Here is a 16,618-nt window from a genome sequence, read left to right as displayed (position 1 = left end):
GGCCACATGAAATCCACATTTTAACCCATTCTTTTCATGGGATTTCTCAGTTTAGAGGGGACTATGGTATTGTCTACATTTTGCGTTTTACCCATTAATAGTGTATTTGTATTAGTATTAGTTGCAGATAATGGACAAATATCATATATCTGATATAAACTTTCCGTAAACAAGTGCATAGTTCTGCTGGTATGGTGTGTATACTACTGTAGAACAGTTTTAGGTAGAGAAAGAGGACAGGGAGATTTAAAATAATTTTGAAATAATTAAGTAAAGAAAGATCTGAAAGAAATAAATGGTAGACAGAATGAGGGCAATTTTATGACAGTGGATGAAGGAGAATATGGACCTAAGTGGGTGATAACATGGTGGCAAATCTATTCCATGTTCTATTAAAAAAAACCAACTATTTTACTATTTTAGTTTACCACCATTTGTGACGGTAAAATACTGGTAAAAGTGTGGCTTCTGTAATTGAGTTTGGTGGGCAGTTAACACCATTTTCCTCTACGTTCAGAGAATACTCCCCCATTACGCTCTTATTTCTGCAGTAGTAAACTGTTATTGGTTACATCCCATAGTTGAATGGAGTATAATGACTTTCAGTAATATATTATTCCACACAGTGTCGGACTTTCAGAAGAATGATAAGAAGGAGCAGGACAATCTGAAGGCGGAAGTGAAAGACCTCAACAAAGTGATGGGTGAGCATATCTCTGAATGGTTTTCCATCTATTACAGTTGTAGTTCTATTATCACATACAAGGATTAATTGGTCATAGATGAGCAACCCACCTCCACACAGTTAGCCATTTATTTGAGAACAGCCCAAATCTAATGACCATTCTAATCAATCCAGTTACAAATCCATAAGATTACTTCATTATAATTAATATACCTTCAGCGTAATACACACTGATATACAGAAAATATTTGTCTTTCACATCAGTGCCTGCCTTGTTGAACGTGACAGTCTAAATTCCCTAACACACAAACATACACACACACTATAGTGTCCATTTAGTCCAATAGTCCGCAGCCAACTAACTAACCAGTATGTTTGAGTGTGCGAAGAAACCAGAGCATGAAGAGGAAACCGATGCAAACATGTGGAGAACATACAAACTCCACACACAGAAGACCCTAATATGGAATCGAACTAATGACCCCAGGGTTGTAATACAACGATGCTAACAACTGTGCCCATGTGCGCATTGTTAGCATTCAGATGTCCAAGAAAAACAGAAACGTGGTTGGCTTTTCATTTGTCAAAAAATTGTGTCTGCCTTGATATTTCACCATACTGATCATATTATATACTATTATATTATATTTACTACTGGCTATGTAATTATGTCACTGTCACCTCTTCTCCTGGATGAAATTATCAACCTGTTTTATGTTGCAGTGAAATCTGATGACAGCATCCAGGTCGAGATAAAACACATTAACAAGACATTGGGTATGTTCCAAATCAATTCATTCAAGTCTAATTTTTTTTGTACTTATAATTTCCATCATTTATGCCTGCTTTGTACAGCGTTGCAGTGGATAACTGGCATTATTACAAGTGCACACTTTTCGAATGTATACAACATAGGTGCACAACAGGACCGGGAAACCTTCCCAAAAATCTTATCATCTAAATGAAAAGGGGTGGCAGAAAAGGTGGATGAACATCGAGATGTCACATAGTAATTGTGCCGTTTATAATAGGAAAAAGTCAATAGTTCAGGTGAACGTAGTTACATATCATTGAATCATATTACACGTTTGTATGAGTAACCTTAAGGGAACATTTAAAGGATTACAAAATGGGAGTTTGTAACTGATGTTATGTTTACTGCATCATTATCTCTCATCCAATCATTTCAAAGTGTATACTCACACTAAAGGCAAAAACCAATACTCCTGTGCATGCAGCCTATGTATTACCTCAGAGTCGTAGTACCTCTGTAGTGTTGCTGTTTTCTAGTGCTGTGATAGGCTGAGTTCTCATGAGTTTTGGTTTAGCACAAAAACAACTTCTGCACCCAATATGTGTAGATGACAGGTACACTTTGGCATGTTTTGCCTGTTGCAACTATTTGCAATCACAGTACTATGTACTATATCATCTTTATTCTGTTCTCATCTGTTGTGATGAAATGAGATAACCACTTTTCCCTAACACGTCTGTAATACCCCTTTCCCATGTATGCCTATGGGAAAGGTGTTTTTAGTAGAATAGTCACTAACAACAACAAAAAACCCCGAAGGGGTTAAGTCTGGCGCACTAATGGGAAGGTAAATCTTATTAGTAAATGAATAAACAAACACATAAATATATTGCATATATCAAGGGAAATAAGAAAAAATCTCTAGGAGATAGACTGCCCTCCCCTGCAGCACATTAAGGGTCTATTGACACCCTGAAAAGAGAGAATTATATACAGAATAATGGCGCTGGCGAGGAGCAGAGAAACCCCACATAAAGCAAAACTGAAACTATGTAATAAAATGTACATGTATAAAAATAATAGGAATATAGGAATATAGGAACCTCAAAGTAGGAACCAATTTCATCTTGGAGTGGTTTCCTGACGACCAGGAGCGTTTGGGTGCACCTATCAGGTTACTTGCAGTACTGGACATGAACACACAGACATGCAAGAGAGACAGCCTATGACTGAGCGGTGAAGTCCATACCACTATCAGCCTGGATATATTTCTTGTTCCATATTGCAATATGATGACTATCGGGACTTTATATTTTCAATCTGGATAACTTTACAAGGGTAATTCCTTTCAATTGCATCTAACCCGGTCATTTATTCCGTGGCTTGTACACATGAGCCCTGCCAGCAATTGGATTGTATCAGTGTATATTTAATACCTGATTTTTTATTGTGATGTATTGAATAAAAAAAAAAAATATATTGAAGTTTGAGCCAATCTGGTTAATATGTGTTTGGTTGATTGACTATGCTCCTCGCCAGCGCCATTATTCTGTATTTAGTAGAATAGTAGCTCTCACCGTTATCTTTCCTATGAAGAGCTTCAACCTTAGTCAGAACATGTAGGGTCTTTGTTCAGTAATGTCCATGAAATCTGCAACACCAGATTAACACTAAGGGAACCCTCTGCCCACCTCCTATCTATGATCTCAGCCACACAAATCAAATAGCAGCTCTTCAGACTGGTCTTTAGAATCCAAATCAGCACATTGACTTCTAAACTATGGTGGCCACTATATGTTTTAACTTTAAATGAAAAAAACTATTTTTACATCCTGGACCGGCCACGCATGTGCAGTTGAGCGCAACAGTGGTGGCAGAGGATGAGCATTTCCTAGCACACTTAGGGAATAGTGCAGAGGTGTTGCAGAGCAGGAAGGAGGGTGTGGTATGATGGGAATAAGAAGGTGGGGGGAGCTGGAAAACTGATGGATGAGCAAGTGTGAGCCGGGTGGAGAAACAGGAGATGGACAGAGGGCAACAAATGTCTGTCAGAGCAGAAAAACAGAGCTGGTGACTGATGCACCAGGGAGTGAAAGAAGGAGATTGGAAGAAGAAGTGAAGAGAGAGAGAGGAAAAGGCCGTTTGGAGAGGAGTGGATGAGGCTGCCAGTCTTCTGGCCCACGGAAGAGAGAGACGAGTCACTGCAGCGGCGACTCGTAACATCGATGAAATATATTGTTGATAACAAAACAAAACTAAAAAGCTTTAGTAGTCCACACCTCAGCAAATCAACCTATCAGGGTGGCTTCTAAAGACCAGGTTAGTATATTGAGATTTCATTTGTGTATCTGAGGTCATAAGTAGGTAGGCAAAGAGATCTTTTGCCTCCCTCTGGTATTGCAGATTCACTCCACATTATCCAATAGTTCTCTAACGGTCACATTCAGCATGGCTCCTCTCAGCAATGGTGTCTGTCATTCTGGCCCACTCTTCTCCAAACCAACTCCACACATTCCTGAAATCCTTCTCCAGTCCTTTCATTTACTTCTCCGGGACTCTGAATAATGAACTAGACTCATGGTTCCACAGTGCGGCTTTTTCCAATTCTCCCTCCCTCAATGGCTCTGTCTTCTGGCTCTCAGCTTCTCTCACAACACCTCCTCTCTGCTCTCCAGCTTCTCCTTCTGATGCTTCGACTGCTACACACACACACACACACACACACACACACACACACACAGATTTCCTGCCCCTGACAGCCTCTGCATGTCTCTCTGTACTCTCTCACCCCAAGGCAGTCTGGGGGATGTAGTTTCCAAGTAATCTCTTTGTGTTCTGTTTCACATGCGCTGCCTGTCATAGGCACTGGCACTACATGACTTTTTCCCATGGATTACTTTATAGTCCTTCTGTTCCCCAGACCCCCTGATTGGGACTGGCATGATCAATAAAGGTTAATCCCACCGGGACTCACTCTCCTTAGGATATCCATAGTTATTTGCACTTGCAAGTATATAATATGCATAAGGTGCATTTTTACTATATTATAAGCTTGCCGTTGTACTCTGTCTGTTAAAGAGCTGTAGCCACAATGAGTAAACCCAATCTGGTCGAGAAGAAGCTCATAGCAGCCTATTAACGGTGGGCTCTAAGTGCTGGCTTTAGCCACTACTGAAAACTGGACTGGGGGGGTTCAGTAGTCCAGTCAGTATCTGTAGATGTGCCAACCAGCCAGAGAACAAACTTCCACAGACCAGCAACATAGAGGTTAGAAAATAAACATTTCCTCTGCTTATTTCATCAGTAGTGAATGGGCTCCTTTCGGGAGATGCTTTGCGTAAACCTGGAACCTGTAGACAGATTCCAGCTACTTTGATATCTGTGGCACCCTATAAATAAATGATGATGATGATGATGATGACGATGACAGCCTAAAACCGATGATGGCAGGGGGCCTGAGACTAAGGCTAGGTACACAATACATGCTTTTCAGCCGATTATCGTGTCAAACGATAAACAACTATTCGGCATGATATTGCATTAGCGTGTACACTGCAACGGTGAATGAATATCGTTCCAAAGCACATCGTATTGTGTGAATCGACAAATCTTACTTAATCTGGACATACCGTGCGGATCTTGTGATCTCTGTACAGTCATGGCCAAAAATTTTGAGAATGACACTAATACTACTTTTCACAAAGTCTGCTGCCTCCGTTTTTATTATGGCAATTTGCATATACTTCAGAATGTCATAAAGAGTGATCAGATGAATTGTAATTAATTTCAAAGTCCCTCTTTGCCATGACAATGAACTTTATCCCAAAGACAACATTTCCACTGTATTTCAGCCCTGCAACAAAAGGACCAGCTGACATCAGGTCAGTGATTTTCCCGTTAACACAGGTGAGAGTGTTGATGAGGACAAGGTTGGAGATCACTCTGTCATGCTGATTGAGTTAGAATAACAGACTGGAAGCTTTAAAAGTAGGGTAGTGCTTGAAATCATTGTTTTTCCTCTGTTAACCATGGTTATCTGCAAGGAAACATGAGCAGTCATCATTACTTTGCACAAAAAGGGCTTCACAGGCAAGGATATTGCTGTTACTAAGATTGCACCTAAATCAACCATTTATCAAATCATCAAGAACTTTAAGGAGAAAGGTTCAATAACTGTGAAGAAGGCTTCAGGTCACCAAAGAACGTCCAAGAAGCGCCAGGAACTTTTCCTAAAGTTGATTCAGATGTGGGATCAGGGCACCACCAGTGCAGAACTTGCTCAGGAATGGCAGCAGGCAGGTGTAAGTGCATTTGCACACACAGTGAGGGGAAGACTTTTGGAGGATGGCCTGGTGTCAAGAAGGCCAGCAAAGAAAGCACTTATCTCCAGGAAAAACATCAGGGACAGATTGATATTCTGCAAAAGGTACAGGGATTGGACTACCGAGGACTGGAGTTAAGTCATTTTCTCTGATTAAACGCCTTTCAGATTGTTTTTGGGGCACCTGGAAAAACGCTTGTCCTGAGAGGGAAAGGTGAGCGCTACCATAAGTCCTGTGTCATACCAACAGTAAAGAATCCTGAGACCATTCATGTGTTGTGGGGTTGCCTCTCAGCCAAGGGAGTGGGCTCACTCACAATTTTGCCTAAGAACACAGTCATGAATAAAGAATGGTACCAAAACATCCTCCAAGAGCAACTTCTGCCAACCATCCAAGAACAGTCGGGTGATGAACAATGCCTTTCCCATCACGATGGAGTACCTTGTCATAAGGCCAAAGTGATAACTAAGTGGCTCGGGGATCAAAACATCAACATTTTGGGTCCATGGTCAGGAAACTCCCCATACCTTAATCCCATTGAGAACTTGTGGTCAATCCTAGAGAGGTGGGTGGACAAACAAAAACCCACAAATTCTGACAAACTCCAAGCATTGATGAAGCAAGAATTTGTGGCCATCAGTCAGTATGTGGCCCATAAGTTGATTGACAGCATGCCAGAGTGAATTGCAAAGGTCTTCAAAAAGAAGGGTCAACATTGGAAATATTGACTCTTTGCATAAACTTAATGTAATTGTCAATAAAAGCTTTTGACACTTATGATATGCTTGTAATTGTACTTCATTATACCATAGCAACATCTGACAAAAGGGTTTAAAAACACTGAAGCAGCAAACTTTACGAAAACCAATACTTGTGTCATTCTCAAAACTTTTGGCCATAACTGTACCCACCAAAAATGGGGTGACAGTGAAGCAGGACTCCTGCCTTGCTGGTTACATCCGGAGAGAAGTCCCCACAGTCCAGGCTCAAACTCAGAGCAGATACCTCAGGGTGCAGTGCTTCCTTTGTTTGCCCTTTCGTGATTTATATTCCCTTTGTAATAGCGTGACTCTAACCAATCCTTGAAGTGCTGAACATGTATACCTATTGTGTTATGGTTATATATGACTACACTATGACTGTGATGACTCTTTACAAAGAATGCTGTAATTGCTGTTGGTGTTTTTAACCATCTACCATAATATTGCCCTTTCCACTGCTAATACCCTTTTTGTCAATAAACCAATATATTATAAAATATTACTGATTATTTCCCTTGGTGATTACATTAACATGTAGTGGGTACTGGGGATGCCGGTTTGGCACATACGGTTGCTTTCAGGCCAAGTGGTCGGCTGGAAATGAAAAAGGGCTAAAGATTACCACGGTATCCTCACATCTATTGCTACACTATAGTATCTCTGTGCCCTTCATTTATTTGTCCATTTTTCACCTAGAAACTATCTGCACAAGTTGCCCTGATGGCTGGAACATGATTGGTACTGCGTGTTATTATCTCTCTGGTGACACGTTGACCTGGGACGTAGCTCGGGATGAGTGTTACAAATTTAGTTCTGTTCTTGTAATATTAAAGGACAATAAAGAAATGGTAAGAACCCTCTACAAAAATAGCTGTATTACATTTTTCTTTACATATTCTGTAAATACAAAATGTCAATAATAGATTTTAAAGTGAATTGTTGCCTCTAAACTTGCATTTATTTTTATTTATTTTTCTGACACACATATATTTGATGGAATAATTTTAATTTCCCTCAATGCTGGTTGTGGCATGGGTTGAATTAAGTTGCACCCATACTAATGATAGGAACCGTATTCAGCTCTCTGGTATGAGGTGAGGCACAGGAATAAGGCGCACGTTCAAAAAGAACCCCATGGTGGAAGTTGTATGATTCATTGAAACCTCCAATAATCAATGGCATGATCTAAGCAAAATATAACAGTGCAGTTACCAATTCTTTTATCAGTTGCCAATTTGAAAGTGCCAATAAAATATTCTGTAGACAAGGCCTGGCCAACCTGTGACTCTCCGAGTGTTGTGAATCTACAAGCACCAGCATCCTTTGCCAGTAGATAGCCAGCCAACAGCTGACAGGGCATGCTGGGACTTGCAGTTTCACAACACCTGGAGAGACACAGGATGACCAGCGCTGCTTTAAATAATCTCCTAATCTGTTAGATAAATTGGTACATACTCATGTTTTTGTATTTGAGACAAGATTAAATTAACAGTTAGAATATGTAAGTGTGAGAAATGCGTTGCTTTTCACTTAAAGCAGAATAAAGACACAATTGGTAAATATATAGAACTAAACACTCTGCTGTTTGAGACTGAAAATGTTATCTATTTACTGACTGGTCCGTTTCTCCTCAGATAAATTAACAAAACTAGATGTAAATTAAAACTTGCAAGTACATATCAATTCTATTAATTAGGTGGTGACTGCAAATCTGGGAGGAACTAGAGGAGGGCGATCGGGGAGATCACCCCCGCCAACCCCCAAGCAGGGGCAGACTGGGACAGGGGTCAGGGTATGAGCCATAGAATGATGAGAGAATTTGCTGTCCAAAAAATGTAACAAAAGGGAATTAATAATGAAAATCTTTGCAAGATGCCAAGGCTCTGAGGCCTTTGAGATGCATTGTCATTTCTGTGCAGGAAAGTCTTTATAGAAATCCAATAAAAATAACTATTACCTGCAGCATGTCCTAGGCTTTTCATTGGTGTTCCTCTATGTAGCCACAGAGTCTATCATCTATTACAGACAACAAACCAAGGTGGAAAGCAGCTAAAAAGCTGCTGAAATAGTTTTTTTTTTTTTAGATATTAGATTGTTTTATTTAGCTAATTTTCCTACACTTCATGATTACTAAAATTGGCTGGAATAAATCATAAGAGTAAGAGGTATAAGTCCTGTCTTTATATCCTGTGTCATAGTTACATTGGTATTTGTGTGTGTGCTATAAGTGCTCCTTCCCATACAATGTGCACCTGGATAGTGCCAGCAGGATCCCATTGTCAGAAAGCAGATTTACAGCATCCCTTGTTAGGTATAAACATTAAGACATTCTGTAGGTCTAAGAAGGTGTGACAGGATGGACCGCCTATACCACCCTGTCTGTTGTTGCTGGGAACCACCTGGGCTTACTTTGCCACCGTTCCCTTTCGTTATCCCAATTGTGCCCTCTTGCTGCAGTAGGAGGGGCTTACATGAGCTGCCACCACTGGACTCCTATACTGGCATCCAGAACCAGGTTTCTTCTGCTAGCGTGTCTCGTTGCTGGTGTACCAGGGATGGTAACTCCGGACCTCTTACTATGGATTCGGGTTGCTGTGAATGGATGCCTCCCTGGCCTATCACATTGACAAGGGCTGCTGGGTAGCAGGCAGAGCGGTGGTACTGGAAACGCTTGGGTCCAAACCTCAGAGACAGCCGGAGAACGGATTAGATTTAGGGTCTAATCCAGTGGTTCCCAAACTTTTGCAGTTCACGGCACCCTTAGAGGCTCCATAATTTTTTCAAGGCACCCCTGCAAAATAATTACTGAGCAGTCCCATTTTATAAGTAATTGGGTCAAAAAAGCATAAGTATTTAGGTCAGGACAGAAATACTTATATAGTTGTATGCAAAAATAATACACATTAATCCAAGGGAAAATAATATTTTTATATATTTTTTTCAATTATATTTCTGTCAAAGAACAATTTACAGCTAACTCACACTGTGCCACCTTCATCTCCACACACTGTGCCCCCTTCATCCACTCACTCTGCCCCTCTGCAAGAGCTCACTCTGCCCCTCTGAATGCTCGTTCTGCCCCCTCTGCATCCTCCCTCTGCCCCCTCTGCATCCTCCCTCTTCCCACTCCTTCATTCGTTTGCCCCTCCATTGCTGTTTCCTATCACCATTCCCCTCTGTTTCTTTACTTACCAGTTACCATACTTCTTTCTTCTATTTCTTCTGTCTTTTCTTCTGTCTTACCAATTCGGCGGTGCCCGGGTCCCAGCATCATCTCTTCTGCCGCTTGTCACCGAATGTCGGGTGTGATGATGTCACGCCCGACATTCAGTGAGAAGCGAGGAGGGAGGAGGATGCTGGGTCTCTGGTGGTGCCAGATTGGTAAGTTTTTTTTTCTCCTCCTGGCCACGGCACCCCTGTGACAGTGCCGCGGCACCCCTGGGAGGTGCCGCGGTGCACACTTTGGGAACCTAGGGTCTAATCTGTAGATTACAGGAATACAGCAATATTGAAGATGTTAAGCAGGTCTTTGATGCAAGATGTTTATTTGCTCTCACTGATTAGAGGTATCAGTGATCAAGTCAGATGTTGAAATCAGAAGAACACTTACATGCTCCCACAGCTCATCTTTTATACAGTTCAGAAATTGTCTATTTTTAGAATCAGGAAGTACCCTGCTTCCCAAAACATAGATTTACATGCATTTCGAGGCTATCAAAATTTACACTTATCTATGAAATTCTAGAAACGCTGTGATGTCCTACACCTGGTTTTCAGATGCAGAGAATCCAGGAGCCAGTCTTAATTAAAAGTTCAATGTTGGACCTTCACACATCAAAAGATCTAATTAACATGTGGCCTTTCATCAGACCGTTCGGAATACATATTCACACAGAACAACAAAAACCAAAAACAAGCTAGTTTCCCACATCACAATACACAAGAGGCTTTGTAAACAAAGGCTCATTGTATCAGATATATATATATATATATATATATATATATATATATATATATATATATATATATCAGAAATAGGCATATCCTATAGCAAGGTTAAACAAGAGACAAATTTTTTCCCCTGGTCTCAGAAATAACGATTTCCTTTCTCACAATATACACAATATCAAAAATAAGTGCACGTGCAATTACATAAATAAGTGCCCTGCGCTATTTGCTTTAAATACATTTTTACCAAAAGTTATTTAATAGTGGTCCAGTCACAGAAGGTCTTTAGCCTCCCTCTGAGCAAGGAAAGACCTGCTAGATGCAACATCTTCACAATTTGAAGTTTATTTAAATAACCTTAGTCTATGCCTTCAGCTTAGCAGTTATAATAAATGAATATATCAAATTTATGAAATAAGAAATACTGCAAGATTTTTGTACCATTAAAGAGCAGACAGCCCAGCAGGAGTGACATGTATTGAATGATGCTTTGTCTTCATATATCCATGTTTTTGTTTTGTTTTGTTTTTCCCCTAGGATTCTTTGAAACATTTTTTTAAAGTTAATAGGAGATACTGGATTGGTCTGAGACGAGACCCTAAAGAAATTCACAAGTGGAAGTGGCTAGATGGGTCAGATCTGAGCTATACGTAAGTACTAAACAGGAAGTTTTTCATTGCAGCACACCATCTGTGATGGCACGTAGTAAATAGTCAATGGATTGATAGTTGAGTGTAGTGCAAAATTGTGTGTATTATTTTATGTTCTTGAACATGCAGTGTGCAGCTTTATATCTAAAGGTCACTGGTGGCCAATGCAAATTCTGAACCAGATCTTCAACCCACTTGACCCTATCCATTGCTTTGTTATAATGCAGCCTCAGCCTGAGGATTGATGTATAGAGAAGGTTCATTGAACTGGACTCATCCTTTTTGCCGTTTTTGGCAAACAGTTACCCACACGCATTCTACAGTTGACCCTTCCCGCTGATCCCAGGAAGTCTTAGCTCTATGAGCTTCTCTATGATTAGAGCCATTCTTAAACTAGATAAAATTTCTCCCGATGTGATAACTTTAACAATTTTTACCAATGACTGATAGTCTCAATGAGCATGCCGATTCATGCGAACACACCTACACGATTTACCTTTAGATCTGTGTTCTTCATCTGTCATAACCATTTGCTGAAAAGATGGTGACTCTGTAAACTCTATGGAGATCTGCCTACACTGCTGGTCATGAGTGCATACACACTGCAGAATTTGTCTGACATCATTCCATTGTGTATAGAGATTTTTTGTTTGGTAATAAAATCAAATGAAACAATATGATGACCTTTGGTACCATAAAACAGTGTGTACGCTCCCAACAGTCCTCTATGTGATTGACACGATAGTTGGGTGAAAAACCTGTAGTGTGTATCCAGCTTTACTGTGTGCCCCTTACTACCATAATTCTCCATGATTCCAAACTTAATTGCTTCATATCTGTATAAGATAAATACATAGAAATGATTCAGCCCTAACTGAGCCAATGCTTAATGTGTAACTAATATTCACGTACAACATACATACAAAATAAATGCAATGATTTACAAAGTGAGCAGACTGCCACTCGACAAGGGCCTGAGTTAATATACTATATCTTCTCAAATATTAAAATTAATTCCAGGGAACCTGTGTATCTACATACATCCTTCCCGTTACTGTCTCTGTGGACCTTTACTTCCCTACTTTTCCTACCTTGCATCCAGGAGAGCCGGAGGCATACTAGGAACAGATAGGATGGGCATGGCTTGAGTCATTCGCTTAGAACAGTGGGTTGAGCATTATATTAACAAGCCTACACATTGAGTGGCAGGGGCATGATGACATTGCCACGTCAACATGCCACTGCCACTAAGTGCTTACTGAGGTGGTCAGGGCTTTATGATGCAAATTTTATGATAGTCTCAACCAACTTGAGACAGGAAAGCAGTCCCAGGAGAATTGCCTGCTCTCTCAGGAGTCCAGGAGGTCTTCCCCTAATGTGGTAGTCTGCCGGACACTCCAGGATAGTAGGTAGCTATGACCTTTGGGTACTACAATTCCCAACATTAAATGTGAACTCAATTTCATTTATAATGAACTTTTCTGAAATTATAATTATCCTTTATAATAAATATTAATTAAAAGGCCTAAATGATAAGACCAGATTATTATATTGGCATCTAACATTAAGAAAAAAAGGAATGCTCATGGAAACTCATGAGCATGGATACAAACCTAGGATACATTGAGTGCTAAGCTGACTCTATTTAAAGTCACCAGTAAAACCATTATCCTATGTGTAGAACCTTATTTGTCTGCTGAGGCTGGTTACATCTAGTGTTTTACTTGTATATATTTGTGGTGGGCAGTTAGTGCCAGGACAAACTGATTTTACTTGGCCTTAGCTGTGATTCCTTGCCCATGCTGAAGTACCCAGGTACCCTATTCTCCCACTCTGTATGTAGAAGGTCTAACTAGACTGAGTGGCTACTAAGAAATATACTGAGGGGACATTTGTCTGGTAAAGAGGAGGGATAATCCTCATCCCGGGGCAAATGCAGGATTACTAGAGGGAAGTTTCTATGAAAACACTAGAGTGGCATGAGCAGAATTCACTATCATTTTAGACAGTGCTAGGCTTCTCTCCAAACCAATCCCATCCCCTCTAAATAGACGGACAATGCTGTGAACTTCCCTTTTTATGAGCAGAGCAGTGTGAAGCAAGACATAGCTTCTGACTATCCCTGTTGTTGGGACAAAGTCCTGACTGAGCGGGACAGTAACCCAAAAACAGGACTGTCCCACCAGAACTAGGACAGTTGGCAGACTGCACAGCTCTCTTCTACTTTTTTCATGCTGCTTTCACTACCTGCTGCTGTTGTTTGTATCTTAAGCTCAGTTGCTGTTGGTCTGGGTCCTGCAATGTTGGAGAAAGTTTGGAAAAAGAATATGTACATGAAAAATATAAAGTATAGTAATCACTGAACACTCTAAACCTCTCTCCCTGCAACCAGATCCAACATTAAACTGATAGCATTCACATTTAATAAATAGACTTATATCCCCAACCAGCCCCAACATTAAATTAATAGCATTCATGTTTATAAATAGCTCTATACACCTCCCAGTCAGCCCCAACATTATTAGTATTCATATTTAATAAATAGACCTATTTCCCTTACCTGTCCCAACATTAAATTGATACTATCATACTACATTTAATAAATAAACCAATTTCCTCCCAAACAGTCCAGCATTTAAATAATTAGCATTCCCATATAATAAATGTGTCTTCTCCGCAAACTCAGCCCCATGTTCAAATAACCCCCAAAACAACCCAGCATTAGATTAATAGTCCTATCACTTCACTTTAAATTAATAGACCCCAGCATAACCGGAGTATTAAATTAAATAATCCCCAGCATCAATATAGTAAAAGCTCCTGCCCATCATAACGATTAGCCTCCACCCTCATCCTACCATTAAATTAATAGCTCATGCCCTCACCAGCGCCACATTAAAAGCCCTTTTTTGTCCCCCCTCCACACTTATACTTACATTGAAAACCCCTTCCCCTGACACTTACCTCTGCCATGCAGCGCTGTAGTTTCCTCTCTTTATGCTGTCATCAGGGGAGAGATGGCCGGGCACATACAGTGTTTGAGACAGCAGAGAACAGGATCTGGACAATCAGCAGCCTTCTGTTGAATGTTACCCGGTCCTGAGGTGAGACACCAGCCAACTGGCAGTATACTGTGCTTGGGTCCTCAAGCATCCCATCACCTGGGCCTAGATGGGGGTTTCCAGGAGACTGGAAACCAACCCTAGGTGCAATGTAAGCATTCACCCCCTGGGAATCCTTACATTGTACATGGTAGAAAAACATGTATAGGAGGTGCACAAGACCATTTGGGTAAATGGGTAAGGTCAGATTTGGAGATATTAAGATTGAGAAAGTGTTGGAACATTATATTGACCTTTGCTCTGCTCTGAGCTTGATCCTTTCACCAGAAACGTTCCAACGGCTCAGCATTGAGTTCCTCTTTCCTACTACTGCTTCTCTATTTCTCAATTTAGTAGGAGATATAATCACAGAGCTGGTCTGTTAGATCATAATAACGCTGCCCCACAGGTAGTTTTAGCATTTCATGAGGAAATCCACCAAAAATTTAATTTTTATCTTTGGGAAGAACTTTCCTTTAAATGGACATGATAGAATTAAGGGGTCGGTTTTTTTAAATACATCTCACTGCCTAACAACTTTCATTTGTTGAAATCACCCTCTAGCAGAGTGTATCTAACACAAGCAGGACAAAGACTCATTGTGAAGGTGAATGTACAAATGTCACAACTTCTAAGACTAGCAAATAATACAGTGGTTGCCAGAAATATGCTAAGGACTCCCCAAGCAGATTCTTCCCATTTAGGTACTGTAAGGTACATCCAGGGCCCGATTAAGGGTTCCGGCTGCCCTAGGCTATTTCAGCAGTAGCGCGCCCCCCCATCCTTCCCTCAATACAGGCTATTTCAGCAGTAGCGTACCCCCCCAATCCTTTCCCCAATATAGGCTATTTCAGCAGTAGCGCCCCCCCTTCAGCCTGCTCACCTGCCACCTTCAGCCACCTCACCTGCCCCCTTTAGCAATCTCACCTGCCCCCTTTAGCCACCTCACATGCCCCCTTTAGCCACCTTACCTGTCCATCTGCCGCCCCTCCCCCCGAGACATTAGAAGGGACTTACCTGCTGTGGAGCCCTCTCTTCAACACTGTGTATGACAGGCAGTCTGGCAGCGATCACTGCAAGCTGTCAGTCAGAGTGGCCGCAGGCGCTTCTTACTCTGGTCACGTGAGATGTGGAAGTCCTGATCTCACATGACCAGAGTAAGAAGCGCCCACGGTCACACAGACAGGCAGCCAACAGCGACCGCTGCCAGACTGCCTCTCATGTGATAGTGACAGTCGGGACCGCTCCTTTAGACCAGGGGCGGTCCTGATGATTCCGGCTACCACATTTAGGGGAAGAAAAAAAAAACATCTCGGCGCCGCTGCGCCCCCCTGGCTCCAGCGCCCCAGGCTGCAGCCTGGTCAGCCTATTGGCTGATCAGGCTCTAGGTACATCCTTGTAAGAATTGCATCCATTGTACAAGATAAGAGGTTTCTACTATATATTTGTTTGTATTGAAATCTTGTGGCATTTCTTATAAAACATGTGACCTCTCCCTGTAAATGACTGACATTTGGTAACTATGCATTTATCAATGTAATTGCATCTTTCTCTTACAGTAACTGGGGAGTGAATGAGCCTAATTATTATACACGATACGAGCACTGTGGAGAAACCATGTCTGGGCCCTGGAATGATCGTAGCTGTGAGGACAGCTTGTTTTATATCTGTAAGAGGATGAGGAACTGTTGATAGATATATATATATATATATATATATATATATATATATATATACATATACAGTATATACATACATACAGATATATGTATATTATTGCTTTGTTTACCTTATTTTATGCAGCCCCTTATAGGTAACAATAAAATAATGACTGCTGTATATATGATGTATGTTACTTTGTTTTGCTTGAATATGTACTTGGAAACATCATTAAATACAGTTTCAAAAGTATTTTATATATTTTCCATGGCTAAGTAAAATTGAGTGAATTACATTTAAAGTGATCTTGCTCTTCATTTAAGTATATATTTTGATGTATACACATGTAAATAAATCAGGTTAATTTTGTCAGCAGCCAATTAAACTACTAGAATCTTTTGGAGTGTGGGAGGAAACCAGAGCACCTAGAGAAAAACCACACAAACACGGGGAGGACATACAAACTGAACACAGATAAGGCCACAGTCGGGAATCGAACTCATGACCCCAGCGCTGTGAGTCAGAAGTGCTAACCACTGAGCATCACACCAAATGGATATGTTGTAACAACAAATATATTGTTATGAACACATAAGGTAACGTGTTACATAAATAAAATCATTTAAAAAAACATATTAGTACAGAAAAGGTTTTTCTAACAGTCCAATATATTATACATATGCCAAATTACTGAACTAAGGGGTTGAGCATGAGCATTGAGAAGCAATTTGTCCCACA

The 16,618-nt window shown here is 40.7% G+C and overlaps 1 protein-coding gene across 4 annotated transcripts in view; it reads left to right on the top strand.

Annotated features, from left to right (window-relative positions):
- Positions 1-16,126, top strand: part of LOC142151368 (uncharacterized) — a 31,492-nt gene extending 15,366 nt beyond the window's left edge. For 3 of the 4 annotated variants that reach the window (XM_075206936.1, XM_075206935.1, XM_075206934.1), the window contains exons 10-14: positions 627-704; positions 1,409-1,462; positions 7,219-7,370; positions 11,008-11,120; positions 15,781-16,125. In XM_075206936.1, the coding sequence (XP_075063037.1) occupies positions 627-704; positions 1,409-1,462; positions 7,219-7,370; positions 11,008-11,120; positions 15,781-15,913 (530 nt within the window). In that variant the 3' untranslated portion in view covers positions 15,914-16,125. Of the gene's footprint in view, positions 1-626; positions 705-1,408; positions 1,463-7,218; positions 7,371-11,007; positions 11,121-15,780 lie in introns of all 4 variants that reach the window. The other variant, XM_075206933.1, reaches the window with a different exon arrangement.
- Positions 16,127-16,618: the final 492 nt, after the last annotated feature.

Source organism: Mixophyes fleayi, chromosome 4, assembly GCF_038048845.1.
Source record: "Mixophyes fleayi isolate aMixFle1 chromosome 4, aMixFle1.hap1, whole genome shotgun sequence".
Classification (NCBI taxonomy): Eukaryota; Metazoa; Chordata; class Amphibia; order Anura; family Limnodynastidae; genus Mixophyes; species Mixophyes fleayi.
This window is presented reverse-complemented; position numbering and strand designations above follow the sequence as displayed.